At 43.4% G+C, this 25,358-nt stretch overlaps 1 protein-coding gene across 2 annotated transcripts in view; it reads left to right on the forward strand.

Moving 5' to 3' along the window:
* THSD4 (thrombospondin type 1 domain containing 4) overlaps nucleotides 1-25,358 on the forward strand; it is a 2,294,989-nt gene that overhangs the window by 2,208,752 nt on the left and 60,879 nt on the right. For both annotated transcript variants that reach the window (XM_086958405.1, XM_086958406.1), the window contains one exon: nucleotides 3,581-3,754. In XM_086958405.1, the coding sequence (XP_086814531.1) occupies nucleotides 3,581-3,754 (174 nt within the window). The remainder of the gene's footprint in view (nucleotides 1-3,580; nucleotides 3,755-25,358) is intronic.

The raw sequence follows: 25,358 nt of genomic DNA on the forward strand, positions 1-25,358 counted from the left end.
GTGCCACTCCCCCCTCATCGGCTCGAATCCCTCCCTCCCACCATGACAGCGGCACCAGCGATTCTCAGAATGCATGGGGCACCTTGCTAGAAAACCACCATCACTGTGACATGTACACCAGCGTGAAACACTCAATGGCACGGGAAGGAGTGAAGGGAGCGTGCCTTCTACCAGGAATATGATCATATGAAAGAGGTACAGAGAGTTGTGGAAATTTGTGGTACGGGTGCCTGGGGGGCTGTGCCCAGAAAAAAAGCATCCTGTGGCATGAGGGTAAGGGACTCGCGGGAATGCACATGGTACAATGCCACGGTAAATTGCAATTTGTGGTTGGTGCCATCCTCCTGGCACCTGACACCTGAGAGCATGTCACGTTAACGAGCCATGTAGCATCACTCCAGTGACAAATGGCGGTATTCTTGTAAAACATAACTTCTGAATATAACGTTGACATGCAATCGCTATTTAGTTTTGAATTGTATGGAAGTTTTTGGTAGATTTTTGTGTTTTTTGTTAATTGTACGGAAGATCAAACAGTCATTTCCTTGCGCGAATAGTAAAAAAAACTAGTGGCGGCAAAAGGGAAAGCGGTTTCCTTGTGGGAGCGAGCAGTGCCAGGAGCGATAATTGCTAACACATGGTGCCAAAGCTCGCTCCCGCAAGGGAATCGCCAAACGTGCACACGTTGACATTGAAAGCAATGCAACACGTGCGCGTTTCTGCCTGCAAAGCTGTGCTGATTACATAAGATCTTTTTCCTATGCAGCGCATGCACGCTGCGTAGGCGAGACCTAAAAAGGAATACAAAGAGGTCAAACATGGACCTTCCAAATGGCAATATCATGTTTGGGTCCCCAAGAGAGAGTACTGGCAAACCTTAACATTAAACCAGGAGAAAAACCAAGGTTTCTTGGTCCCATAATTAACTGTGAGCACTAGGACACCACATTCGATTTTACTATGTTCGTAATTTCTTGCCCAAAGCAGACTACAGTCATGTTTTCTGCTTGATGTAATTTTCATAATGACCGCAAACAGCATTAAAGAGTAACTGTTTTCGCTGGGGATCATCAGCCTCTGTATGCTCAAAAAATTGGAAACAGCACAGCATATGCAGTCAGATAGTGACAGCAAACTTTATACATGGTGTATATGATGTGGAAACCCAGTGCTGCAACGTTATTTGCGAATAAAAGTTTGTTGCTTTGTTGATTTTTATGATTACATTGTTTGGTTCTTATCATATTTAAATATGTCAGTTTATTTTATACCCAATATTTCTTGGTGGGCATTCCATCTTTCTTACAACTGTTAAAACTCTGTCACACAGTCTCCCACTTCAGTGTCTTAGTACTTTCCTTAAGTCAGGCCTAGACTAAGCTAGTGCAGAGAGTTGAGGTTGATTGTTGGACCAACGTTACACAACAGGGGCATATGTACAAGCCCCTATCGCCACAGGAATGTCACTTTTTGGGACTTTCCCGTGGCGATAGGGGCCTTGCCTTATGCACAAGGCAGCGTTAAGCCACTTAACCTGGCTTAACGCTGCCTTGTACATAATGCACCCTTTCACGCTATGTTTAGTGTGAAAAGGCCATGCCGTGGGTGTTGTCGTGGGTGTTCCACCCCAACAACCATTCTATTTGACGCTGCCCACATGTACAAGTGTGGCGTATATGAGAGTCAGTGCCAATTTTAAAACCAGGTAAACCCTGGTCTTAAGGTGCCCAAACGTGGAGAAATGCATTGTTTCTCCTCGTTTTTGCTTTTTCCATGGGTGCTGCGTGTGCAGCACACATAGAAAAAGCAAAATGCCATGGTTTGTTTATGTACAGGAGGAAAGGAACAAGCCTACTGATGTTACACATGAAATCTATAGCTTCAAGCAAACATGACTAATTCAAATGTACACAAAACAATTCATTTTGCTGTTTTTTTATGGATAAGCCACTGGTGGAGATTATGGACATAAAATGGTAACATTTGTGTATGAAGAACCTGATTACGAATTGTGTGGGGTGTCGAATTAATGGATGGAATTTGGCTTTGCAAAATTATTAACTGGTTGGCATTCCCGAACCCAGCTTTCCTGGGTGTGGGAACACCAGGATTGATTTTATCAGCCGGAAAATAGGGCTGGTGCTGGTAAAATTGCTTTGAGAAAGCTGAATTCCACCCTGGACAGATTCTTCAGTTCCCATCCATCGCTCGTCCAAAGCAGGGGCAAACATGTAATGCTCCCCCCTCACCCAGGAAACGTCTTCCTTCCTCCTCCCCCAGAGTTGTCCACTCCTCTCGCATACATTTACCACCTGATCAGAGAACTGGGAGTTCCAAGCAGAGATTATGGCTGATATTGACCATAATGCTATGTCATAGGAACAACTCATTAGAAGCTTCTGGTCTAGGACCATCCCCGAGCTACAGAAGTGGTTGACTCTCCTTTAAAAAAATCCATATCTATTAGATTGCTGTGTCTACATATGCTGCCAAGCTAATGCATGACTTTGAGTAAATAGACATGCTTTTTAAAAGACAGTGTGAGCCCCACTTTTGAAGTGCAGTCTAACTGTCTGGCTTCGAATGTTACTTGATAAGAGAAATGCAATGAATAGTACTCATTTCTGGAAACAATTTTAATGGCCTAGCAGAAGCTAAACTGAAATTAAATTTCACAGCAGAGTATTGGCTATGCACTCGATTGTAAATACATTTCAAAATGTCACTGAATTTACGAAGTAGTGAAGACAGCTCAGAATTAAACACGCACTGGAGATCACAGATTTAAATCATCACAAAACCAAGTCAGTTTTCAACCTTCTGGTGTCTATTGAATGTCCGCGAGCTAGATAAAAGAAAAGATGAACAAAATAAAGGACTGTTGTGTGCTGCCATTTGAGATGGATACAAAATGTGATAGTGAGCGCATAATCTAACAACTCATTAATGACGTGTTTTAGTTGCAGTCGATGAATCCTTTTTGTCATGCGCATATGTTGCTAAGGTTTCCTACATGTTGCTGTATTTCGATGAATGGACATAAGCCTTATTGCCCGCACATGGAATTATGGCCCTGGATAAAATGCATAAAGTTGTAGCGGGTAATTTGCGACCATTATTGCCGCACAGGCAACGGCAATAAGGCTATGTGCCAACCTTGCCCCCTCGTGTGTACAAAAAAATTGCCAACTTCACCTTACTTGACACCTCCCAATTGAGGAAAACAAACCAGTATTGCTATATGGTCTGTTTGGTATATTTACTTAATACCTTTTTGCTTTTTATTTCGTTATATTCAAAGAAGTTTAGGTACAAAAAGGACCTAACTCCTTAGTGTCAGAAACCTTGCACCCTCAGCACAAAAAGAGTCACTGCAGTGCTCACCCCCCCCCCCCCTAAAATTGAAGGCAATGATCCTTCTATTTCTGATTGTTGTCATCACTCACCTTCCCCGTTGTGCATGCAGTTCCCTCTTTCAATCCTGGTTCCGAACTGCCTTTCAAGTTCCACCTTTCATCCAAAGTCGAACATTCAGGTTTAGACTTGGGGAAGGCTAATGTCGTCTGTGTATCTTTTGCAGTGTTCTGCGGAATGTGGGGAAGGCGTCCGAACCCGAACTGTTGTTTGCATGACCAATCATATCAGCAGCTTGCCACTGGAAGGCTGCGGCAACAACAGACCTTCAGGCACCATGGCGTGTGACAATGGGCCATGTCAAGGCAAAGTGGAGTGGTTTGCTGGGAGCTGGAATCAGGTAAGATGACAAGTAGCTGGAACTGTGAATTACTTCTTTGGTCACCAAGATGGATTCGAAAACAGTATAGGCTTCAAATGGAAAAGAACCAAAGCCCATGGCAATACTTTTTTATATTTTACAATATGTGATCACATTTTCTTTTAAGTAATGTCTCAGTTATTAACTTATAAATGTGGGTGCTTGGGGCAGATCATAGGTGGGGGAGGTTAGAAGCCTGCTGTGCTGTGCTCATACTGCTGAATCTGGCAGTAGAAGGGCTGCCAAGCAGCACAAGCAAACACACACGCAGTCATGTATACACACAAACATTGTGCATGCAGTACTCTGCACATTCAGTTTTACCACAAACTTCTATGTCAGGCCGGCAGGGGTTGGTGCTGGGTGTGTGTAGGAGAGCGAGAGGGTGTTGAGCAGTAATGAAGATTCAGGAGACAGTCGAATGAGGTAAGTGTTAAAGGTTTATTCCAATTAAAGCCGGAGCCAAATGCCTGCTGGCCTGTTCTCTATGAAATCCCAACCATACCTGAAAACACGGTTGGTGATACGATGGAATAGGGATCCGGCCATGAGCTCAACATAATAATATTAGATCCAAAAGTAAACAGTATGTGTGATCACACTCATGATTACACTCCACATATAAATGTAATACCAACATGTGCGTGATCATGCTCGGGATCACCTAACATACTAAAGGGGAAGAATCGCATACTACAGAGGGATATTTAAAGGTGAGGAAGTGTGTGAGAGCGAGAGGGACTCTCAGGGATGAGGGTAGGCACCAAAACCTCAGATTTGATATGGCCAAGGACGAAGACTTTTATTACACACACCCAGTGTCCCAATGTTTCCTCTCACGGTTGATGTTTAGCTCAAATACTTCATCATCTTCCCTTTTATAATTAAAATTAAAGATACAATTTAATGTACATAAAAACCTTTCAATCTGGCCAGCATGAAAACTTTTTGTCCAGATCTGGGTTGAATCTGCACTCTAAAATCAGGTACAACAGAAGTAGAATCATTAATAAACTCTGTTGAGACACCGATGTGTTTCACATCACTAGAAATTGCTCCTTCAACATCAACATTGGTATTACTTGAGGAGTTTATTGGTTGCACCATGTTGCACCATGTCGGAAGAAGACTCATCATCTTTCTAGTTAAACAATCTTACACTTTCCAATTGTTTGTGCTTAAAAATGTCACATGTTTTCCCAGGTGCCAGTTTAACTAGATCTCTTTTGCTCCTCCACCCTTTACCTTACGAGCAAACAGCACCTTTGGAGACTTTCTCAATCTGAATTGCTTCAGAGAATACAGATTCCCCCCTTTAGGTCTCGCCTAGCGTTGCAGCACATGGGTTGCGCACTCGGTGAGACCTATAGTGAGAGAATAGATTTGAGAAGGGGACTTGCTAAACGGTGGCCTGCCATTGGAAACGAGTTTTTTTTTTTTGACACCCTTTCGCTTTTTCATCCGGATAATCCGGACAGGGTCGTCTGCTTTGCTGCTGTCGCAAAGCAATTTCTTATCTTTATGGGAGCCATCTGTTTTCACTCAGCCCCGTGTTCATTCTTGCATGGCGCTTTCACTTTCACTTTAAGTGAAAGGGCCATGCAAAAATAAACACAGGGCTGAGTAAAAACAGATGCCGCCCCCTGCCTTCCCGCAATGGCGAATGCTTGTTGTTCCGGAGGAGCTGTATCCCTTCTTCTCCTTCCAGAACAAAAAATGTTTTACATACATTAGAAAAGTATTTTGTTTCCAGCACAAACGCGGGATCGCATCAATCAATATATCGGCAACGAGTTCTTGGATTATATACACCTCTAGGATTTTGTCTTGCAATTGGGCAATTTTTTTTTATCTCTGGACTACCTAAGATGATGACGGTGTCGGTTTCCTGCTTTTATTTACAACTCTTTGATCAGAGTTTTCAGAATAGAATTGCATTATGCACCAACTGGAACCATGCCGCTCCAATTTTAAGCTCACGCGCCACCCATAATGAGAAATGGAGATTCGCAGGCAGAAGCTGGCCAAGTGTGATCTGTAATTTAATTAAAATATTTTGTACCCAATATATTATAAACACATTGATTTTACCTTTCAATTATAGATCGGTTGACAACCTCTGTAAAAAGAAATTAATGTTTGGCTGACGCAGTTGTTGGCCTCCCTACCCCCTTTGCCCCGCCTGGCCTCTGCAAAGGGCTGCAGGCAATCACTCTTTCTCCTCTCATTGAATGCCGCCCCTCATCACACATATAACTCTGACTCCTCTTGTTTCAGCATGTCTTCCACAAACGGCCTCTGCAGACCGCTCCGGGGACTCGCGCGCATGAAATATTCCACAGCGTTCGCGGCGTGCGCTCTTCTTGCGTGTTCCATCAGCATTAAAAATGACAACAGACGGGGGTGTCTTAACACAACCCGTCGGCACTTGTATCGTCTGGTGAGCTGACCTAGATGCAGCTTGTTTTACTTGCATGTAAACAGATAAAGGTTATTAATAAAACCGCAGGCAGCCTGCGACGAGGTGCCTTCGCTCCTGAAGCCCACGCACGCTGCTCCTTGGGAGCCAGGGAGATTTGCCGTCAATTGGCATTCTGAGGTGCTCCGCAGCGGAATTGTCCTACTTCTTCATATTTTTTCCACTGCCTCGCCAGGCATCCTTGGCCCTATCTCCAGAGGCCCACTGTGAAGGATAGGTGGATGTAAATAACACTCTTCCATTAAGGAAAGACAGCGCCTTGGGGATAATTACACCAGACCCTCGCGCTCTGGCAGGGCCTGGATTAGCTGTGTTGAATAGTGATGTTTATTGGTGTTTTTTTCCCCCCTTCTACAAGGTTTCTGAAAACGAGGCTGTGGAAAGGCTTCGCCAGACTGAACCCGCAGTGGCCATGCAAGTGTGGATGGGCCCTTTATTTGCGCCCATTGGTCAAACCCTATGCATTCTTTTCACCAGCTTCACCTCTTAAATATAGTTATCAACATATTTTTATGGCTTCATTACCAATAAGTGCTGATACATCCCAATAAAAATACAGTGGTTACATATTATGGTTCCTACTAAGTCCTTCATGAAACACACTTTATTAAAACTGAGCGATTTATGGATGTGGAATGCAGTTAGATAATTTATATTCTATTTGGATGTATTTGTAGGATTATTTTTGCAAATATAAGTTTACTTGCTTTCGTCTGTACCATGACCAGACATATTGGAGTTAAAAAGGCTACCATTCCCAAGGAACCTTAAGAAAAATATGGGTGCCTTTTTCAGGGTGTACAGTAATGATCTGATTTGGCCAAAACTGATTTGGTTCCAGATGCTGATGCAAACCGGTGTGCCTAACTGATGCTGCAGTTGTATGGTTGAAAATGACATATTCCCAAGAACTTACAGCGGGCTTTAAGCCTACCCATTTCTTAACAGAGGTTGTCTTTATTTTTCCTCTCAATTACTTGTTTCTAGTTCCATGGCGTGCCTTTAATATGTCCCTCGACAGAAATGTTGGTACCTCCGCTTCGCGTGTACAATAGCATATCACACAGATATGTTCTTTTTGGCCTGTAGGGCTCTGTGTAGCTGAGCTCTGCATGTACCCATGATGTAGGCCCAGGAACGTACAGCCAGAGCATAAGAAACGTGGGAACCACTGCTGTTTACTGGCAGGCACAGCCAGTGCTATGTTTGTTAGTTAGCTCGTTGTAACTATCGTTCCCTAAACAATACATCTTTGACTAATTAGGTTCCCTAGTGATTAAGTCATATGTGTAATCTGACAACTTCATGGGTTAACAGGACCATGACGTTTTCAGATTATAGTGTAAGGACCTGTGGAATATTGCCCTGTTTGCCACACCATGAGTGGCATCATAGTATAATTTCAGTTTCACTTGTGCAGCCTCAACTCTCTGTTTTACCATCTTGGCAATGTCACAATAGCTAAATTCATCTTTTGGCAATAGGTATTTTAACCAATCAGGACACCCATCTGACTTAGGTTTCCATTTCCTGGACAGAAATAAAGGATATGCACCAGTAGTGGAGTGTGGTGTGAGATGACAGGCCCAAACATTTTGTTTTAAGAAAACATGAACTGATACCCCACTTTCCAAAGCGTGTTGTACACCTTCTTTCAAGAACATGGTTACTCTCTCAACCAAAAGATTAGAGGTTGGAGAATATAGTGCTGCTTTAAGATGTCTAATATTGTGTTTCTTGATGAACAACGTTCATTTTTGAAGTGACAAAGTGGATACCATTGTCAATTAGCAGATCCCTGGGGGGTCCTTCCCAATCAAAGATGTTACTCAAAAATTGTATAACTTAGAACTTGTTGGCAATAGGAACAAAAACAAAGAAAATCCATTTTGAAAAATAGCCAACTAGAATTATTAAAAACATTTTGTCAGATCGTAACAAATGAAATAGGCCTGCAAAATCAAGGCAACCTTTGCCCAAGGGAACCACATGTAACGGTGTATTATGTGTAATGTAATGTAATGTAATGTAAAAAGGATTTATAGAGCGCAACATACACCAGACGGTTTCTTGGCGCTGTTCACTAAATCAAGAGGAGACAGAGGAGGGAGGGGGAGGTAGCTTATGTGTAAGCACAGCGGAAGAGGTGAGTTTTTAAGAGAGACCTAAAGTGAAGGTAGGAGGAGGAGAGTCTGAGTTCCAGTGGGAGAGAGTTCCAGAATGAGGGGGCCAAAAAAGAGAATCTGAGGCCACCGTGCTTTTTGCGCCTAAACCTGGGCGTCTGAAGGAGAGCATGGTGGGAAGATCGGAGGGGTCTAGAAGGGGCGTACGGGAGCAGGAGCGACGAGATGAAGAAGGGGCCGATGCCGGCCAGGGATTTGTGGGTCAAACAGCCTAGTTTGAATTTACAACGCTCTGATACAGGAAGCCAATGAAGGGCTTTAAGTAGAGGACGAACGTGATGATGTTTTGGTTGGTGGTAAATCAGGCGGGCTGCCTGATTCTGTATCAGCTGTAATCTTTTGATTTGGTATTGTGGGATACCTGCGTACAAGGCGTTGGCATAGTCAACCCGAGAGATGACTAATGCCAGCAACGTCAGGGTGAGAGCTTCGGTGGTCAGAAAATGGGCTATTTTACGAATTTTTCTGAGCTGGTGGAAGCAGGAAGACACTGTAGCACTGACCTGAGGTTGCATGGAAAGATCTTGAGAGATATAGACCCCCAAGCTTTTTACCTTGTCAGCAGGGCAAGGGGAGCGACCAAGGGCAGGGGGCCAGAAGGTGGAGTTCCAGGGGTTGGATGGGCCTCCAACGAGAACAAGCTCCGTCTTGTCGGGATTGAGTTTGAGATGGTGAGTGCCCATCCAATTGCTGATATGACAGAGGGTAGACTGGAAATCCTGAGCCGCATCCTGCGAGGAGTCAAGATTGAAAATGAGCTGAATGTCATCTGCATAGTTAAATGCAGTGACGTTCCTTCCCCGGAGGGAGCGGATCAGGGGGGTAAGGTACAGATTAAAAAGAAGTGGGGACAGAGACGAACCCTGTGGCACACCGCAGGTGAGTTTCATCTTGTCAGCCGAAAAATGGGAGAGTCGGACAGATTGGTGGCGGTTCGTCAGGTATGAGCGGACCCAATCAAGGGCCGTCCCTCCGATACCAGCCTCTTTGACACGGTCGACCAAGATGGTATGGTCGACCGTGTCGAAGGCCGCCGACAGATCCAAAAGAATCAAGGCTTGGTGGGTGTTAGAATCGGCGCCTCTACGGAGTTCCTCCATTACAGAGAGAATGACCGCCTCTGTTGAATGGGCGGGTCTGAACCCGGCCTGCTGGGGGTCCAAGAAGTTGGAGTCCTCAATGAAAGAACTGAGGATACTAGTCACATACGTCTCAAGCACTTTGCTTAGGTAGGGAAGTAGGGAGATGGGACGGAAGTTGCCCATAACCGTAGGGTCATCAGTGGGTTTCTTTAGAATGGGAACTACCTCCGCGTTCTTAAACTGGCTAGGGACCTCACCGCGCAGAAGAGAACTGTTCAGGAGGGCCAGAGGGGGGGTGGGGCAGGCTGAGAAAGCAGCCCGGAGAAGCAAGGCAATGAAGACATCTTCTAATAGGGGAGGGAACTGAGTCAGAGAGTGAGGGTTGGTGAAGGGAGTAGCCTCAGTGAGGGGAGTAGTCGGGGGTGTGGAGGAGATACTTGTCTTGACTTTGCTAATTTTTTCTACGAAGAAGCAGTTGAGGGAATCACAGAGTGCCTGAGATGGAAGGGGTTTGATGGTCACCCTATCTGGATGTAACGCAATGCTTGTCTGACATCAAACATGTAATGCAAGATGAGATCCAATCAGATGCCTAGGAATCTAGGGAGGGCTACCAAAAGTATTGTTTTAAATTCTTATACGTGGCTCCAACACCCAGATGCCTATGATGAGCCGCTTGAAATTATTTGGGTCCAATAGCAACCTGAGGCTGAGAAAGCAGCCCGGAGAATCGTGGGAGGGCAGCAATCTGTGGGGGAGCCGGAGGAAACTTTGTTAAGCAAGGCAATGAAGACATCTTCTAATAGGGGAGGGAACTGAGTCAGAGAGTGAGGGTTGGTGAAGGGAGCAGCCTCAGTGAGGGGAGTAGTCGGGGGTGTGGAGGAGATACTTGTCTTGATTTTGCAAATTTTTTCTACGAAGAAGCAGTTGAGGGAATCACAGAGTGCCTGAGATGGAAGGGGTTTGATGGTCACCCTATCTGGATGTAACGCAATGCTTGTCTGACATCAAACATGTAATGCAAGATGAGATCCAATCAGATGCCTAGGAATCTAGGGAGGGCTACCAAAAGTATTGTTTTAAATTCTTATACGTGGCTCCAACACCCAGATGCCTATGATGAGCCGCTTGAAATTATTTGGGTCCAATAGCAACCAGTGGATTAATTACGTCATTGCAAAACAGTAGAGCATCCACAATGGACAAATTACTGGCTACTTGTGAAACTGGCCTAAGTGGAGCAGATAAGCACCTCTCCCTAGGCCATCCTTAAGTGACAAACTCCATGAGCTGGTATAAAATGTTATTATCAGAAATAGCAGACATCCAATCATTTTGAGAAACAAAAACATGGATACTTAGAATATCATCCAAGGTAGCCACAACATACTCAACTTCTTCTTGTTCCTCATCCAAATTAGCATCCTAAATTGACATCCTGGACAAAACATCTGCACTGGAGTTCCTGCTACTGCTACTGCTACCTCCTAATTCAATTTTGAAACTGTACTCATGCAATTGTGACAAAAGTCTGACCAATCTAGTAGATGCCTTTCCTGACCCATTTCCATTAAGTAGATGAAGTAATGGCTTGCGATCAGTAAAAAGAATTAAACTAATTCCCCACAGATAGGTTTTAAACTTCTCAATTGCCCAGGAACAGGTCAAAGCTTCTCTCTAGATGGTACTATAATGAGATTCAGAGGTTTTGAGAGAGCGGGAATCTAAAATCACTCTGTGCTCATTTTTATCAAAGCATTGTGAAAATACAGCACCTATACCAATTTGTCTGTATCAAGGGTGACCATAGATTTTGCGCCAGGTTTAAATGCCGATAAGGCATGTGCATTTGTGAAAACATTTTTAACTGTTTTAAATGCCTGGTCAGCATCTTCATCCCAATTAAACTGACAATTCTTCTTTAACAGATTCCTAGGAGGTTGTACAATGATGGGATATCCTTGAATGAATTGTGCATAGTATTCACTCATCCTCAGAAAGGCCTTGAGTGAATCTTTATCTGTAGGAGGAGGCACTTCTTGTATGGTTTGTAATAAATAAATTTGGGATGTATTGTAGTAACAAAAATCCGATGTGCAAGATAGTTTAAATCAGTTTTACACAATTTACATTTGTCAGGTTTAAGTGAGATGCCTACACTTTTGAACATTTCTAGTTCCCTTGATAAAATGGTTTGTACTCCAAATTTGGGCTTTAAAAAAATCAAGGCATCAATCTGATAGGCTTGTGTTCCAGGTATTCCAGTTAAAATAAAATCCATGAGTCTTTTAAACACACTTAATGCAGAAGCCGGACCGAACAGAAGCCTTAATAATGTACACGCCTCAAAAGGAGTGAAAAGATTTGTAAGGTCTTGGGATTCTGCAGTGAGGGGAATCTGGTGATAGGTCGAGCAAAGATTCAATAAGAAGAAAAACTTAGCTCCACTAATATTTGAAAGCAAATTATTTAGGCAACGGATGAAAATCAACAATAAGTTTCTTTTTTAAAGGGCCCAAATCTGCATATAACCTAACCTAATATCGCCATTCTTTTTGTGAGCTATGATGATGGGACTGACCCATTTAGAAGAGTCAATATGCGTAATCATGTGATCTTTTACAAGCTATCCAGTAGAGTTTTGAGTTCCAATCTAACTGATAAAGGTACAGACCTGACTTTGTATGAAATGGGAATAGCGTTTTTCTTTAATTTAACTTTGCGTTAAATTTTTGGGAAACGTACCAATTTTTGGGGAAACATATCAGGGTAAGATTATGTCACCTCAGATATGAGATCATCTTCCGAATCTTGGATAGAAGCTATGTTCACATCGCATATTCTGATCGGGTAGGGAGAACCAGACACCAGCATTAGACCCAACCTTGCTAAATCTTACCACCCTAAAATTAGCTTGTCTTTTTTGGCAACTTAACTTTAGTGTAAGCCTCTCTCCCTACACACTTTCCATAAAAAAATCCAAGCATATCAATGTCTTGATCACCGTATGCTTTCGGAAACACATGTGTTATTTTTACAGGTTTGGATGTAGACCAAAGTTGTTCATACAAAGTATCTCAAATGATTGCGATGGGTTCACTGGAATCACAAATAGGTACTTTGGAATAGCTTCAATTGCATCTACCTCAAGAGTGAGAACTTCTCTGGACAGATCCTGCACATAATCCTCTGTGAACAGAACCTATCCTAGAGGCACCTCCACCACTCCTGCAGACATCCTGAAAATGACCCATCTTATGACACTTGGTACACATCTTACCCATAACAAGACACACAGGATTGTTGCTAAGATGTGTTTTAGAACCACACCTATAGCAAAAAGAACACTTCTTACTCTGAAACTTGTCATTTTTGGACCTGAAAGACACGGTATTAATAGATTCTGACATCTAACCTGCATTGATGGGTTGTGCAACATTTGAGGGGAGATACATCTACTAGATACAATACAATGTTCATTTACTTCTCCATATCAATAGCTTCCATCAGTGTTGGATCCCTGAATGAAAGAAGGCTCTCATGAATCTTCTTTGAAGTACACCGAAATACAAATTGATCTCTAATTGAACTTCCACGGTTAAACCAAAATTGCATGTAGCAGCTAAAATCCTGAGTGCAGAGATAAACTCTTCTGTGGTCTCCTCTGTTGATTGTTTCCTCCTGTCAAAGTAGAACCTTACCAATACAAGACTTAACTGTTCTTTGAATTTGTTCTTCAATCTGGCCAAGACTGCTGTAGAGCATGGGTACTCACAAACATTTGCTTAGGGGCCACAAAGTACAGTCTGTGGTGTGACCGAGGGTCGCACTAATGCCAGCTGGTGGCAGTAGGGGGTCTGGTTAGGCCAGGGAATGTGTAAGGAGGGCGAAAAACATGTTAAATAAATGGGCAAGCATTTATTTGCAGTTGAATAAATGTGTGTTAATTTATTTAACATTTTTTTCTGAATATTATTGTTCAGCAGCTAGTGCTGCTGTACACCAGGGGGACCTTATGTAAAGGTCAAGAGGTCCGCAAGCAGCTCCTGGGCCGTAGTTGGAGTATCTCTGATGTAGAGGATTGGTTTTTTCTTTAAACTTCTCTGCATCAATTGCTAGGAGGAAATTATCAAAAGAATTATGCCATTTTTCCAATGGCTGAGATGGTTTGTCAGGATTTTATAAGAAAGGCAGTATTTAGACATACTTCTGAATGCTAGACATTTCTTTAAAACATAAAATAATATAAACAGCTTAATATCTGTACAAAATAAAACTAGGATGTTTTATCTATTGATGCAGAGTGTAGGGTTGAAAAGTGATATTTCCCTTCCTTCTTTTATTTACTTTCTTTATAAGGTGTGAGATAGCGTTGTAATTAAACATTTTTTCAAAATTGAATAAAAGCTTCTAATGTAAGAGTTAAAAGTGGCCCAATACAAGATGGCCGTCCGTAGTAATGACCCGAAGTGTCAGGGTCACAGTGGAATTAGACGAGTAAGAAGCATATGTCATGTGAAGGGATGCAAGCTTGAGTATGAGCACGCAGGACAGATCAGTTGCCAAATGGGGAATTATAACCAGCCCAAAATGCAACTCATGGTCAGCGCAGCGGAGGCCATCCAGTATTCCAAAGCACCCAGCACACTGAAATGCCGATCTCCAAGGAACACATCCGGGGGTCTAAAAACTTCGGACATGGTGAAAGTGGCACAGCGGACTTCTGTCTGTAGTCGCCAAAATGTTGACAAGTAATGAAGATTTGCAGTGAGGTTGAAAGCGGTAAGTGTTCAAGGTTTATTCCAATTACAGCAGGAGCCCACTGCCCCCAGGTCCGTTCTCCATGAAATCCCAACTGTACCTGAAAACATATTTGCAGATACCATGGAGAAGGAATGAGGCCATGAACTCAACATAATAGCATTAGATCCAAAAGTAAACAATACTTGTGATCACACTTGTGATCACACTTCTCATATAAATGTAATACCAACAAGTGCATGATCACACTTGTGATCACCTAACATACCAAAGGGGAAGAACCGCATACTACAGAGGGACACTTAAAGGGGAGGGAGTGTGTGAGAGCGAGAGGGACACTCAAGGGTGAGGGTAGGTACCAAAACCTCTGATTTGATATGCAGCGACGGCCCGTCGAGGGAGTTACGGTGGGGCAGGAGGGCGGGGAGGGGGAGGAGCAGGGTGGAGGTTGCTAAAAACCGGCATATGGATAATTGCAGGTAAGTAAACAATTTAATTAATAAAACGAATTTCGTAGCGCGCCTTGCATCGCAAAATGCAATGCAGTGCGAGCTACGAAATTCGTTTTATTAATTAAATTGTTTACTTACCTGCAATTATCCATATGCCGGTTTTTAGCAACCTCCACCCTGCCCCTCCCCCTCCCTGCCCTCCTGCCCCACCGTAACTCCCTCCACGGGCCGTCGCTGTTGATATGTCCAAGGACGAGAACTTTTCTTACACACACCCAGTGTCCCACTGTTTCCTCTCAAGGTTGATGTTTAGATCTATTTGTGCCTGCCGTTGCACCTGCAGACACTACTGTCTTTCTGCTTCTCTGTTTCAAAGATCTCCAGGCCTGTCCCTTTCCATAGGCCGTGCCTGCAGCCACTCTAGTGCTTGGACAAGCCCGTTGATGAACTCAGTGCCATATTGTAGCCATTATGACTACTTCTTTTTTTTTTTTACATCTTTTTTATTAAACATACATCGGTTCAAGTAAACATTACAGAGGGTCAGCCAGTTTGTACATTGCAATAATCACAGGAGTAATAGCAATTAATCATTGCATAAGAGGGGAATATCACGGGTGAGGGGGTCGTCTTGCTCATTACATCTAGGCGGCACACAGATCTTCTCTCTAAACATGCACCAATCAAGTTTCCTTTCCCAGGCTTCTAGTGTGGGTGAGTGAGCTGCTCCTGATAGTTGGGCTATATTTATTTTCGCTAGCATGAACCCTAGTGTAGCCCACTGTATCTGGTGGGTGTTTAGGTCTGTGGGTTCCCATATACTTAGAAGGCATTGTCGCGCCTCTGGGCGGAGACAAATCTGTAACACCGGGTTGATAGTGTCAAGTATCTTGAGCCAGAAAGTGATGACATGTTTACACTCCCAAATGATGTGCATGAACGTCCCCATATGGCCCCAGCGCCGTTTACATTCCCCATTGTTTGACCCCCCATGTGTACCAAACGGGGCCCTGTGATGTATATTCTATGGAGGATCTTAAGCTGTACCAACCTCAGGTGTGCCAGAATAGCAATCACTCTAGTGGAAGACACTGCTATCTGCCAGTCCTCATCTTCTATCTCAACCCCATCCTGCATCCATTTCTCTCGCAGTGATTGGAGGGAATCCGTCATGTGCTTGATTAATTTGATTAAGTGAGTGTAGGACCTGCAAAAAGCGGAAGTGTTCAGTGTCTGCCAGCTCGTATTCCATCTGAAGTGTGTTAAAGGACTTGACCCCTCCGTCCCCCCAAATGTCTTTAATATATGATATGCCAATAAGGTCCCACCTGTTGAACCCCTTTGATCTCCACAAATCACCCAGTTTTTCAGAGTCCCAAAGTGGGGTGGCTAATGTCAATCTTTGTCTCCATCCAAGAGAGTTAGTGGCTTCATGCCAAATTTGAACGGAGTGTTTAGTGGGGCCAGTCAAAGTGTATAGTTTAGACCAGGAGTACAATGCGCTGTTGTAGTTGCCACCTGGAAGAAGCCATTTATCCATGGCGTAGCCGGGATCGTCAGTGCGACCATACGTGCCATGGTTGACAGCTGCTAGATGAGCTGTCCAATAGTATTTCATAATATCTGGGAGGTTAATGCCTCCATCGTACCAATTTAGCGTCAACTTATTCAGGGCCTTCAATCTCCTTAAAGTAACGTGCTGGAACAGAGTCAAGGGTGTTCTGTAGGGCATAGAGGAACCTAGACAAGGACATCATTTTGAACAGGGCGGCCCTGCCCAAGAGGGAAAGGGGAAGTGACTTCCAACTGGCAATATCATTTTTAAGCTTATGGAGAGGGGGCAAGAAGGTTTTGGGAATAACATACTGAGGGATCTAATGAGATCAAAATCCCCAGATATTTAAAGCCGACAGTGTTATTTGTATTGGGCAGTTTCTCAGAGGGATGGGTGGATCCCCCTCAGAACAAATAACAGGGACTTACCCCAGTTGACGGTAAATCCAGAGTATCTGCCGAACACTGTGAGGATATCCAATACCACTATAAGGGGTTTCTTTGGGGAAGCCAAATAAAGCAATAAGTCAGCAGCACATAGTGAGATGCGGTCCTCCCAACTGGGGGAACCATCTCAATCTCTGTATAATTGGAGCCCAACGGAGCCAGGCAGCTAGAGGTTCTAGGGCTAGGGCGAAAAGGAGAGGCGAAAGAGGGCAACCTTGGCAGGTCCCCTAACTAAGCAGGAATGCAGCTGACAATGTATCATTTACTACCACCCGAGCCAGGGGTTCATTATATAAGTGAACGTACCCATTTGATGTAATTCGGGCCGAATCCCATCTTTGCCAAAACTGCCCTGAGGTAAGGCCATTCAATGAAGTCGAACGCCATGGTCGCGTCCAGGGACACAATCACGGCTGGCTCTCGGAGGGTATGTGCTCTGTCCATTCATTATGACTACTTCTTGCATAATGATGGCCTAGCATATAAAGAGCATCATTTGGCAAATGTGCCCCCACATAGCAGGTACCCTGGTATATTAGTGGACCTGGCATATTTTGTCTACTCTTAGCATATTGTGCCTCTTTGGCTTCATGGTGGCACTATAATTGCCCATATGGTGGCTAACTTTGAATTACTATGGCCGTGGCATATTGTGGTTAGTCCGCCTCAGCATGTCATTGCAGCCATCCTGATCTTCTAGTGGTCACCAATGACATAATGCTGAGTCTGGACCAGCCTGGGTAACTTTAACATACTGTAATTCCTCTTGGCCTCGTGGTGACAACTCCTAGCATAATAGTTACAGTTAGCCAGTCTTCACTTTAAAGGGTATTGTGAGAGACTGACAGAGAGGCTGTTTCTGCGTCTAATGTATTGCTAAGGAAATTTGTGCTTTGAAAAGAACGTTGTGGGAGAAGTTTCTTGAAAATTAAATTTTAGAACCAGTTGGTGCTACTGTGTAAGCAATACTTAAAGTAGATAAAGGAGTTGAGGCATAGCTAATTAAATTATAGCACAAACATTCCTGGCAAAAGGATCTCAATGTTTTGGAGACGTAATGGAGTAGGCAGGTTTTGCAACTCTGGCCTCTCTAGTTATGATTTTGCTAGGATAGAACAGGGGTAGCTAATGCTTCAAAATACGTAAAGGCCCTTTATTTGTTTCTTGTACCTGTGCCACACAGGTAAAAAAGGCTACTGGAGCATTGAGTATAGTGGCTGAATTTTTTTTGATAGCTCTTTTGTTTGAGTGTTGAATTAACCTGTCAGATTATATATGTATATATATGAACAGTCTGTAAAATGCTGTATCGTGGGCAACCCTTCAGAGAGGGACAGGTTTTCTTAGCTCACCTAGAAAGCTGAGCGAATGTTTCTTGGATGTCAACTTACAACTACCCTGTACAAGGTTCTTGGGGTGAAATCTCACCCAGTCTTGCTAGAGGTATCTACCTTTGACTTGATGTAATTTATGGTCGCAAGCTATGCCCCAGCCCTTTCATTGTCTGCAGCATCTACGTATTAATAAGTATATTACATATTGGAAATTGTGGTGGTTATTTTGCTCTGTTTCATTGTTTAGATATGTTTAGTGTTAGTGTGCATAAGGAAAAAATAAATATGTGAATTTTGCTTACATGGATATTTTCTTCTGAAAACGGCATTGATTGTTGCAATATCAGTTTAAGCAGTCAGTATGCAAATCATTACCATCCGTGAACTTTTGTCTTTGCAAATCAGCATTACACATACTCTATATATATGGAGATGTTATCATGAATATAGGTACATTCTTAGCATACATTATCACCTTTTGTGTGTAAGTTTATAAGTTGTGGTCTAAGCGCAAGATCTACAGTTGCCAAAATGCCACAAGCCACCTTTAAGTCTTTTAGTTCATCTGTACTCTGGAATTAAAAATGAAAGCTTGTGTTTCTCATCATGAGGTACATACCTTCAGAAGTTCTGAATCTCTACATTAAGATCATTATGAAAGGTATGCCTTCATGTATATGAAAGCTTTATGGAAAGTAATGTGGTTTTATTTGACATATTTAAACATAATCCTCAGAATTAGCCAACTGGTTTGCATTTCCACATATAATTTAGGATTATGATATGTTTGACTAATTTTGGAGGTGGATGACAGGGTTTAAGCACACTGACTAAAGTTTAACTTTAAGGGTAAAGAGTTTATTGTTAACAGCGCAAGAAATCATCCAATGCTGAGTGTTGAACACTCAGGCAAATGGGCTTCTAGAGCAAGCCAAAGTTAACTTTTAAAAAGTAGATTTGGTCAATTATTTGTTACAAACATGACTTTACCAAAGAATTTTATTTGTAATAATATTTTAAAAAGTCCAGAAATTGACATTTTGTTTGGTCCCTAGGTGCAGATTACTTTATTAAATTATAATAATGTATCTTAACCCTTTCATAAGAAACTCTGCTTCAATAAAAATAGCTTTTAGGGCCTTGTCACTGTAAGGACATGTGTAACATTAACTTTTTATATGCCCTACTTTTAAATATCATACACCTTGTCTTATTGGCATTTAGGACCTTCTTAGGGGAGACCTATTAGTATTTACGTGGAGCAATTAAACCAGTCAAAAGGAGTTATTTTGACGGGTAGAATTTCCATTTTAAACCTGGAAATCCAGGTTACCGGTGGCAGGTCTGCAGCCATGTTTTGCATGCTCACTTTAGTGGTGGCACAATGTGTGCTGCAATCCATTAGGGACATTTACGTTACAGGCCCTGGGTACACTCTGTGCCACTTACTAAGAACTTATAGGTAAGTTAAATATGCCATTGAAGTGTATATCAATCTGACATGTTTTATGGGATCAGAGTGCGTGCACTGGGTCCTGAGCAGCAGCATCCTAGTGTGCAGAGGCAAAACACCAGTAGTACTATCTAGCCAAAAAGTGGGGCTGCCCACACTAAAAGAGGCATTTTCCTAAAAATATGTTTCAGTTAATTGTATGAACACTTTATTATCATTGTTTTTTTCGGACTGAAAAATTCATGTTTATCATTTTGTTTATCAAGTTTGAAAACCTACCACATGGTTCATGGAATACAAGTTTAGTTTAGAATAAGAACAACAGTCTGTGCAGCCACCCTTCCTGAGCCTCTGGAAGCTCCATGGACCCCATATCTCCTAAACTATTTAAAAAGAAGGCGGCCGCACTGGCACCCTTTCTGAGCCATTAATGTACCCTAGGGCACCCACAACATCTAGGGTCGGCATGCTAGTTGTGTCCGGGAGAGCTCGAACATAGTGGTTTCCCTGCCCCCACTGGCAAGGAAATCTGTGGTTGATGCCACTTGGTGGGAGCATTTTTTAATCTACCACCAAGGCCCATATTTATGACCCGGCTTGCGTCACTCTTGCACTACACAACGTGGTGCAAGAACCATGCAAACCGTAAGTCAGATTTTTTTAAGCGTGGCTTTGCATGGCTTCAAAAGTCTGGAGTAATGCAATGCATTCCAAATCGCTGTATTGCCTTAATCTGCCCTTTGAAGCTGTTCCATCAGTGTTGCAAGGGTGTCCCCACGCAACTCCCATTGTTTCTGATGCATTCCCAGATTTACCAGACCTTGCAAACCTGGAAAAGCACCAAAAAGATACACTTCCCCAGGAGAGGCGTAACAAAGAAAAATTGATTGATTTCTCCTTGTTACTTCCTCTTTCCATGTGTGCTGTATTCTGTGTACTTTTGTGTCTGCTACTGACCTCCCTGCTGTACCTGCATCTCTCTTTTATGACAAACCCTGTACAGCACTCAAACGTTGTGCCATTAACTGTTGTTCTCTGGTTTGCCAACATGCTGGGATGTATGATTTAATCCAAGACTGTTTACCTGATGGTTTGTTCCTCACTGAAACATAGCTCAGCCCTAACATCTCTGCAGAAGCTCTTCTGTTGTTGCTCCTAACCTAAAACATCCTTAGATGTGACAGAGCCAGAGACAGAAGGGGTGGTCTATCCATTATTCATAACACTACAGAAAACTGTAGCCTGGCCTTGCTCAATTTTAAAATGGGAAAATTATTTATTTCAGAACACTGTGAGTAAAAATGTCAGACCCCCAGGCCTATCTAAAACCTTTAGAACCACTTTGGTCAATCAAGTGACGTCTTTAGCACTCAAATAATCTACTTTTACCATAATAGGGGACCTATATCTCCACTTTGACAAACTCAATGATGCCAGAGCTCATCAATTACTGGATGATTTGTCATAATTCCACATGAGTCAGTTACTGGGAGGCCATATACATCTAGCGGATCATATTTTAGATCCGTTTTTTTGATCCTCCATCATTTACAGGTGGCCCCTCCTAGACCCATGACCTGAACAGACCACTTCCTGATCTCTATACCTCTCCAATTAACTGGACATAAACCTACGTCCATGTGCACTTTTACAGCTAAAAGACCATGGAACAAACTGAACATAACAGAATTAGGCAGTTATATTGCGTCTAATTCCCCCTAGTTACATGCTACTGTGGACTGCGCTGATGTCGATACGAAGGCATGGGCCTATTCAACCCTCAACAAGTTCATACCTTTCTGACAGGTTAAGGCCAGGAGTAGGCCTTCTGCTCATTCGATCAATAAAATGCTGATCACTGAGAAAAAACGTTTCAAGATGCGTAAGCGCACCTGGAGAAAAATCTTTGACCCTTGGGCAATGGGTCTCTACTTTATTGCACTTAAAGCATATCATGAACTGATAAGAACAACTAGAGCAGAGTCATTTTCTACTAAAATTTCAAACAGCAAAAACCCTGCCAAGGAAATCTATTCCATTGTCAATAGTCGAATAACTAAGTCATGACTAAGCCAGTAGAGGAATCTAATGGCCACTGCAATAAAATTGCAGATTTCTATATAGAAATGATTAATGCTATTTATTGCCAGTTTCAGCCATTGCTGAGCCCCATCCCCCATACTGATGCTGTTTGTTCTCATTTAGTACACTTTCTTTCCTTGTCTACTTCCTTTTGCTCCTATCCCCTCTCCCCTGAATCTCTCCCCTTGCCTGCTACACCGCCTAGCCCCCTGTCCTTTTGTGCCCTTTGACTAAGCACTCCTTCTCCCCTTGTTGGGGAAAGATCCAATATTTATACTCTGGAGTCTCAGTAAACCCGCTGAGAGTGTCCACAGTGCTAAGCTAGATAAAGGTGAACTAAAAAATTACCGTCCTATTGCAAGTCTCCCTTTTCTAGCAAAGGTTATAGAAAAGGCTATGAACCAGCAGCTATCAGCTTATATAGAAAACAACAATCTGCTGGATGATACGCAGTTCGGTTTCCGCAAACACCACGGCACAGAAACCGCTCTCATCAAAGCAGCTGATGACATAAGAGTCATCCGTGATCAAGGAGAAACTGCTTTATTAGTTCTCCTAGACCTGTCAGCTGCTTTCGACACGGTTGACCATAAGATCTTGGTCGACCGTGTCGAGAGGATGAGCATCCAGCTCACTGCTAGGGATCTACTTGCCTACTTCCTGGCCAACAGAACCCAGGCGGTTACACTGGGCCCCTTCCAGTCGGCTGAGCTGTCGTTACAGTGTGGGGTACCCCAAGGCTCATCCCTCAGTCCGACACTGTTTAATATATACGTGTCGGACCTCGCTAGTGTCATCAAAGCCCACAGGATGAGCCTGACCTCATACGCCGACGACACTCAGTTGGTGCTGGCTATAAAGGGCGATGGACAGAGGATGGCGGAGAGATTCCAAGGTGGGATGATTGCTATTGGCGAGTGGATGGCAAGGAATTGCCTGAAGCTTAACTCCGATAAAACGGAGGTGGTTATCTTTGGCAATCTCTCCCCAGTCTGGTCGGCAACCTGGTGGCCATCGGCCCTGGGCACTCCTCCCCGCCCCACAGTCAAAGTCAGAAACCTAGGTGTTACCTTCGACGACCAGCTCAACTTCATGGCCCATGCAAACAAGGTGGCAGCCAACGCCCATTTCAAGCTACGAATGGTAAGAAAAATTATCCCTTACTTACCAGACTCAGCAGCAAAAACATTAGTCACCTCTCTAGTGCTTTCCTCATTAGACTACTGCAACGGTCTGTTGCTCAATGCCCAGAACAGAGTCACTAAAAAATTACAGACCGTGCAGAATGCTGCTGCCCGCGTACTCTCCAAAAAACCTAGATTTGCACCCATCTCGGACACGCTTAAAAAATACCACTGGCTGTCCATCCACAACAGGGTCAAATTCAAATCTTTGTGCACAGTCTTCAAATCATTACAGGATCAAGGACCTCGATTCCTTAAAAAACAACTGATTCCTTATAACCCTCCAAGAACGCTCAGATCCACCTCCCTTAACCAACTAGTGGTTCAACGCAGCCGAACAGCCTCCTGGGGCGATCGCCGCTTCTCAATCGCGGCCCCTAGACTCTGGAACACTCTTCCTAGTCATATAAGAACTAGCCCCACTCTTTTTCAGTTCAGAAAAAAACTGAAAACATGGCTATTCAATCAGTAACCCACATCTCTGCACTTCCTGATTAGGGTGAGACTTCAATGCAATTTCAGCGCCGAGACGCCTAAGGGTAATTATACGCGCTCTACAAATGGCATTAATAAATAAATAAATAAATAAGCGAGCCACTCACAGTTGAGGTATGGTATGGCACCCCTTGCCAAAGCACTCCCTCTCCCCTTTTTGAGGAAGGATCCAGTATGTAGGCCTTGGAGTCTCAGAGACCCCTTTGAGAGAGTCCACTGTGTATAGGGAGCCTCTCGCAACAGAGATGGGGAAATGATACCACTTCCCCTGTGATCACAGCTTACGGGACTTTGGGCGCAGCTTTGACTCGTCTATCGGTTTGTGTCCCCTTTCACCCTCCCCCTCCTCTTTCCATGGGGTGTCTCTTACCCTCCCCTCCACTTTCCCTCCTTCATTCTCTGTCTACTTCCCCTGCTCCTACCCCTCTCCCCTGAATCTCTCCCCTTGCCTGATTTTTCCATTATGTATATGTCCTTTTTGTTTGTCTTGACCTTAAATGTAACTTTGTTGCCATGTTCTAATAACTGTGTAATCTTTGTAACAATGTAAGCTGCAACTATGGTCTGATACTCATGTAAAGCACTCCGATACCTCCTGGTCTAGCCAGCGCTATATAAAACTTTTAAATAAATAAATAAAAACACATCAACAAACTCCTGACAGAATTTTTAGAAGCCAACAACACCTTTCAAAATGGTTTCAGCTCCCATCATAGCCCAGAGTCTGCTCTCCTGTCAGTTACAAAGCCGCTACATAGAGTGGTGAATGAAGGTAGTTCTACAGCTCTCATTCTCTAAGATTTGAGTGCCGCACTTCACACCGTATCTCAAAAGGTGCTACTACAGCACTGTTATGATACAGACATACAGGGTACATCCCTGTCCTTGTTCGCTTCCCTCCTTTACCACCATTCTTTCTAGGTATTCCCCCCTCTCTCTTCCGCTTCCAGACCCTTGGAACGTGGGGCACCTTGGGGCTCTTCAATGAGCCTCACTCTATTCAAATTATATCTTTGGCAGAGAACAACTGGTGTCTCTATTGTATCTTACGCAGATGGATGTATGATGGCACATCGCAAACGGTAATATTCCATGCCCTCATATCGCCGTTTTTAGATTGCATGTCCCTTTACATCTTAAGTAATTACAACACACCCAATCACGTCGCATCCCAATTGAAGAGCATGCAAAAGACATTCACACCACATACCAACACCCCGCATGCTTCAAAATCGCGATTTTTATCCCATGCACATTCCCCCTGACCCTAAGGCCTAAATTACACTGTAAGCAACGTAGCAAACACACTACAACCCCCTAAGTCCTAAATAGTGTATCATTTATGACCCTTAACCCTAAGCCCTAACCCTAAACCTTAAAACACTACCCTACACGCCCCTTAACCCTAAGCCCTAACCCTAAAGCCTAAAACACTACCAGAGCTGACCCTTAACCCTAAGCCCTAGAAGCACTAACCCAAATGTCTAAAACACTACCATATCTGACTCTTAACCCTAAGCCCTAAAAAGCTCTAACCCAAATGTAAAAAACATTACCATATCTGACCCTTAACCCTAAGCCCTAAAAGCTCTAACCCAAATTTCTAAAACCCTACTGTATCCGACCCTAAGCCCTAACCCCTAAAACACAACCATATACTACTATTAACCCTAAGCCCTAAAGCCTAAAGCCCTGCCCCTCTACTACACTCCCCATAAACTACACAAAAGCTTAAAACACTACGGGTGCATCGTGATCCTTACCTGTCTTGTAGTTCCAGCGTTGTCTGCCATGTCCGTTGTAAGCGCCCGTGATCTAATGGCGCCTCCTATGTAATGGCGTGCGTAGTAAACGCACGCATTGTAACATCGCGTGTATTGTGACGCCACGCGACGTAAACGCACGCGATTTGACGCATGCGTTGCGATGGTCGTTTCCCACGCAGATGATACCCAACATATGTTCTTCTCCTCTGCTCTTCTAAGGACATCACCAATTTCCAGATTCTTATGCTGTCATTGACTGGTTGGATGGAAGACAATTGTTTAAAACTAAATTACAGAAAAAACAGAGATCT

This window comes from Lissotriton vulgaris, chromosome 2_1 (genome assembly GCF_964263255.1).
Source record: "Lissotriton vulgaris chromosome 2_1, aLisVul1.2, whole genome shotgun sequence".
In the NCBI taxonomy this organism is placed as follows: Eukaryota; Metazoa; Chordata; class Amphibia; order Caudata; family Salamandridae; genus Lissotriton; species Lissotriton vulgaris.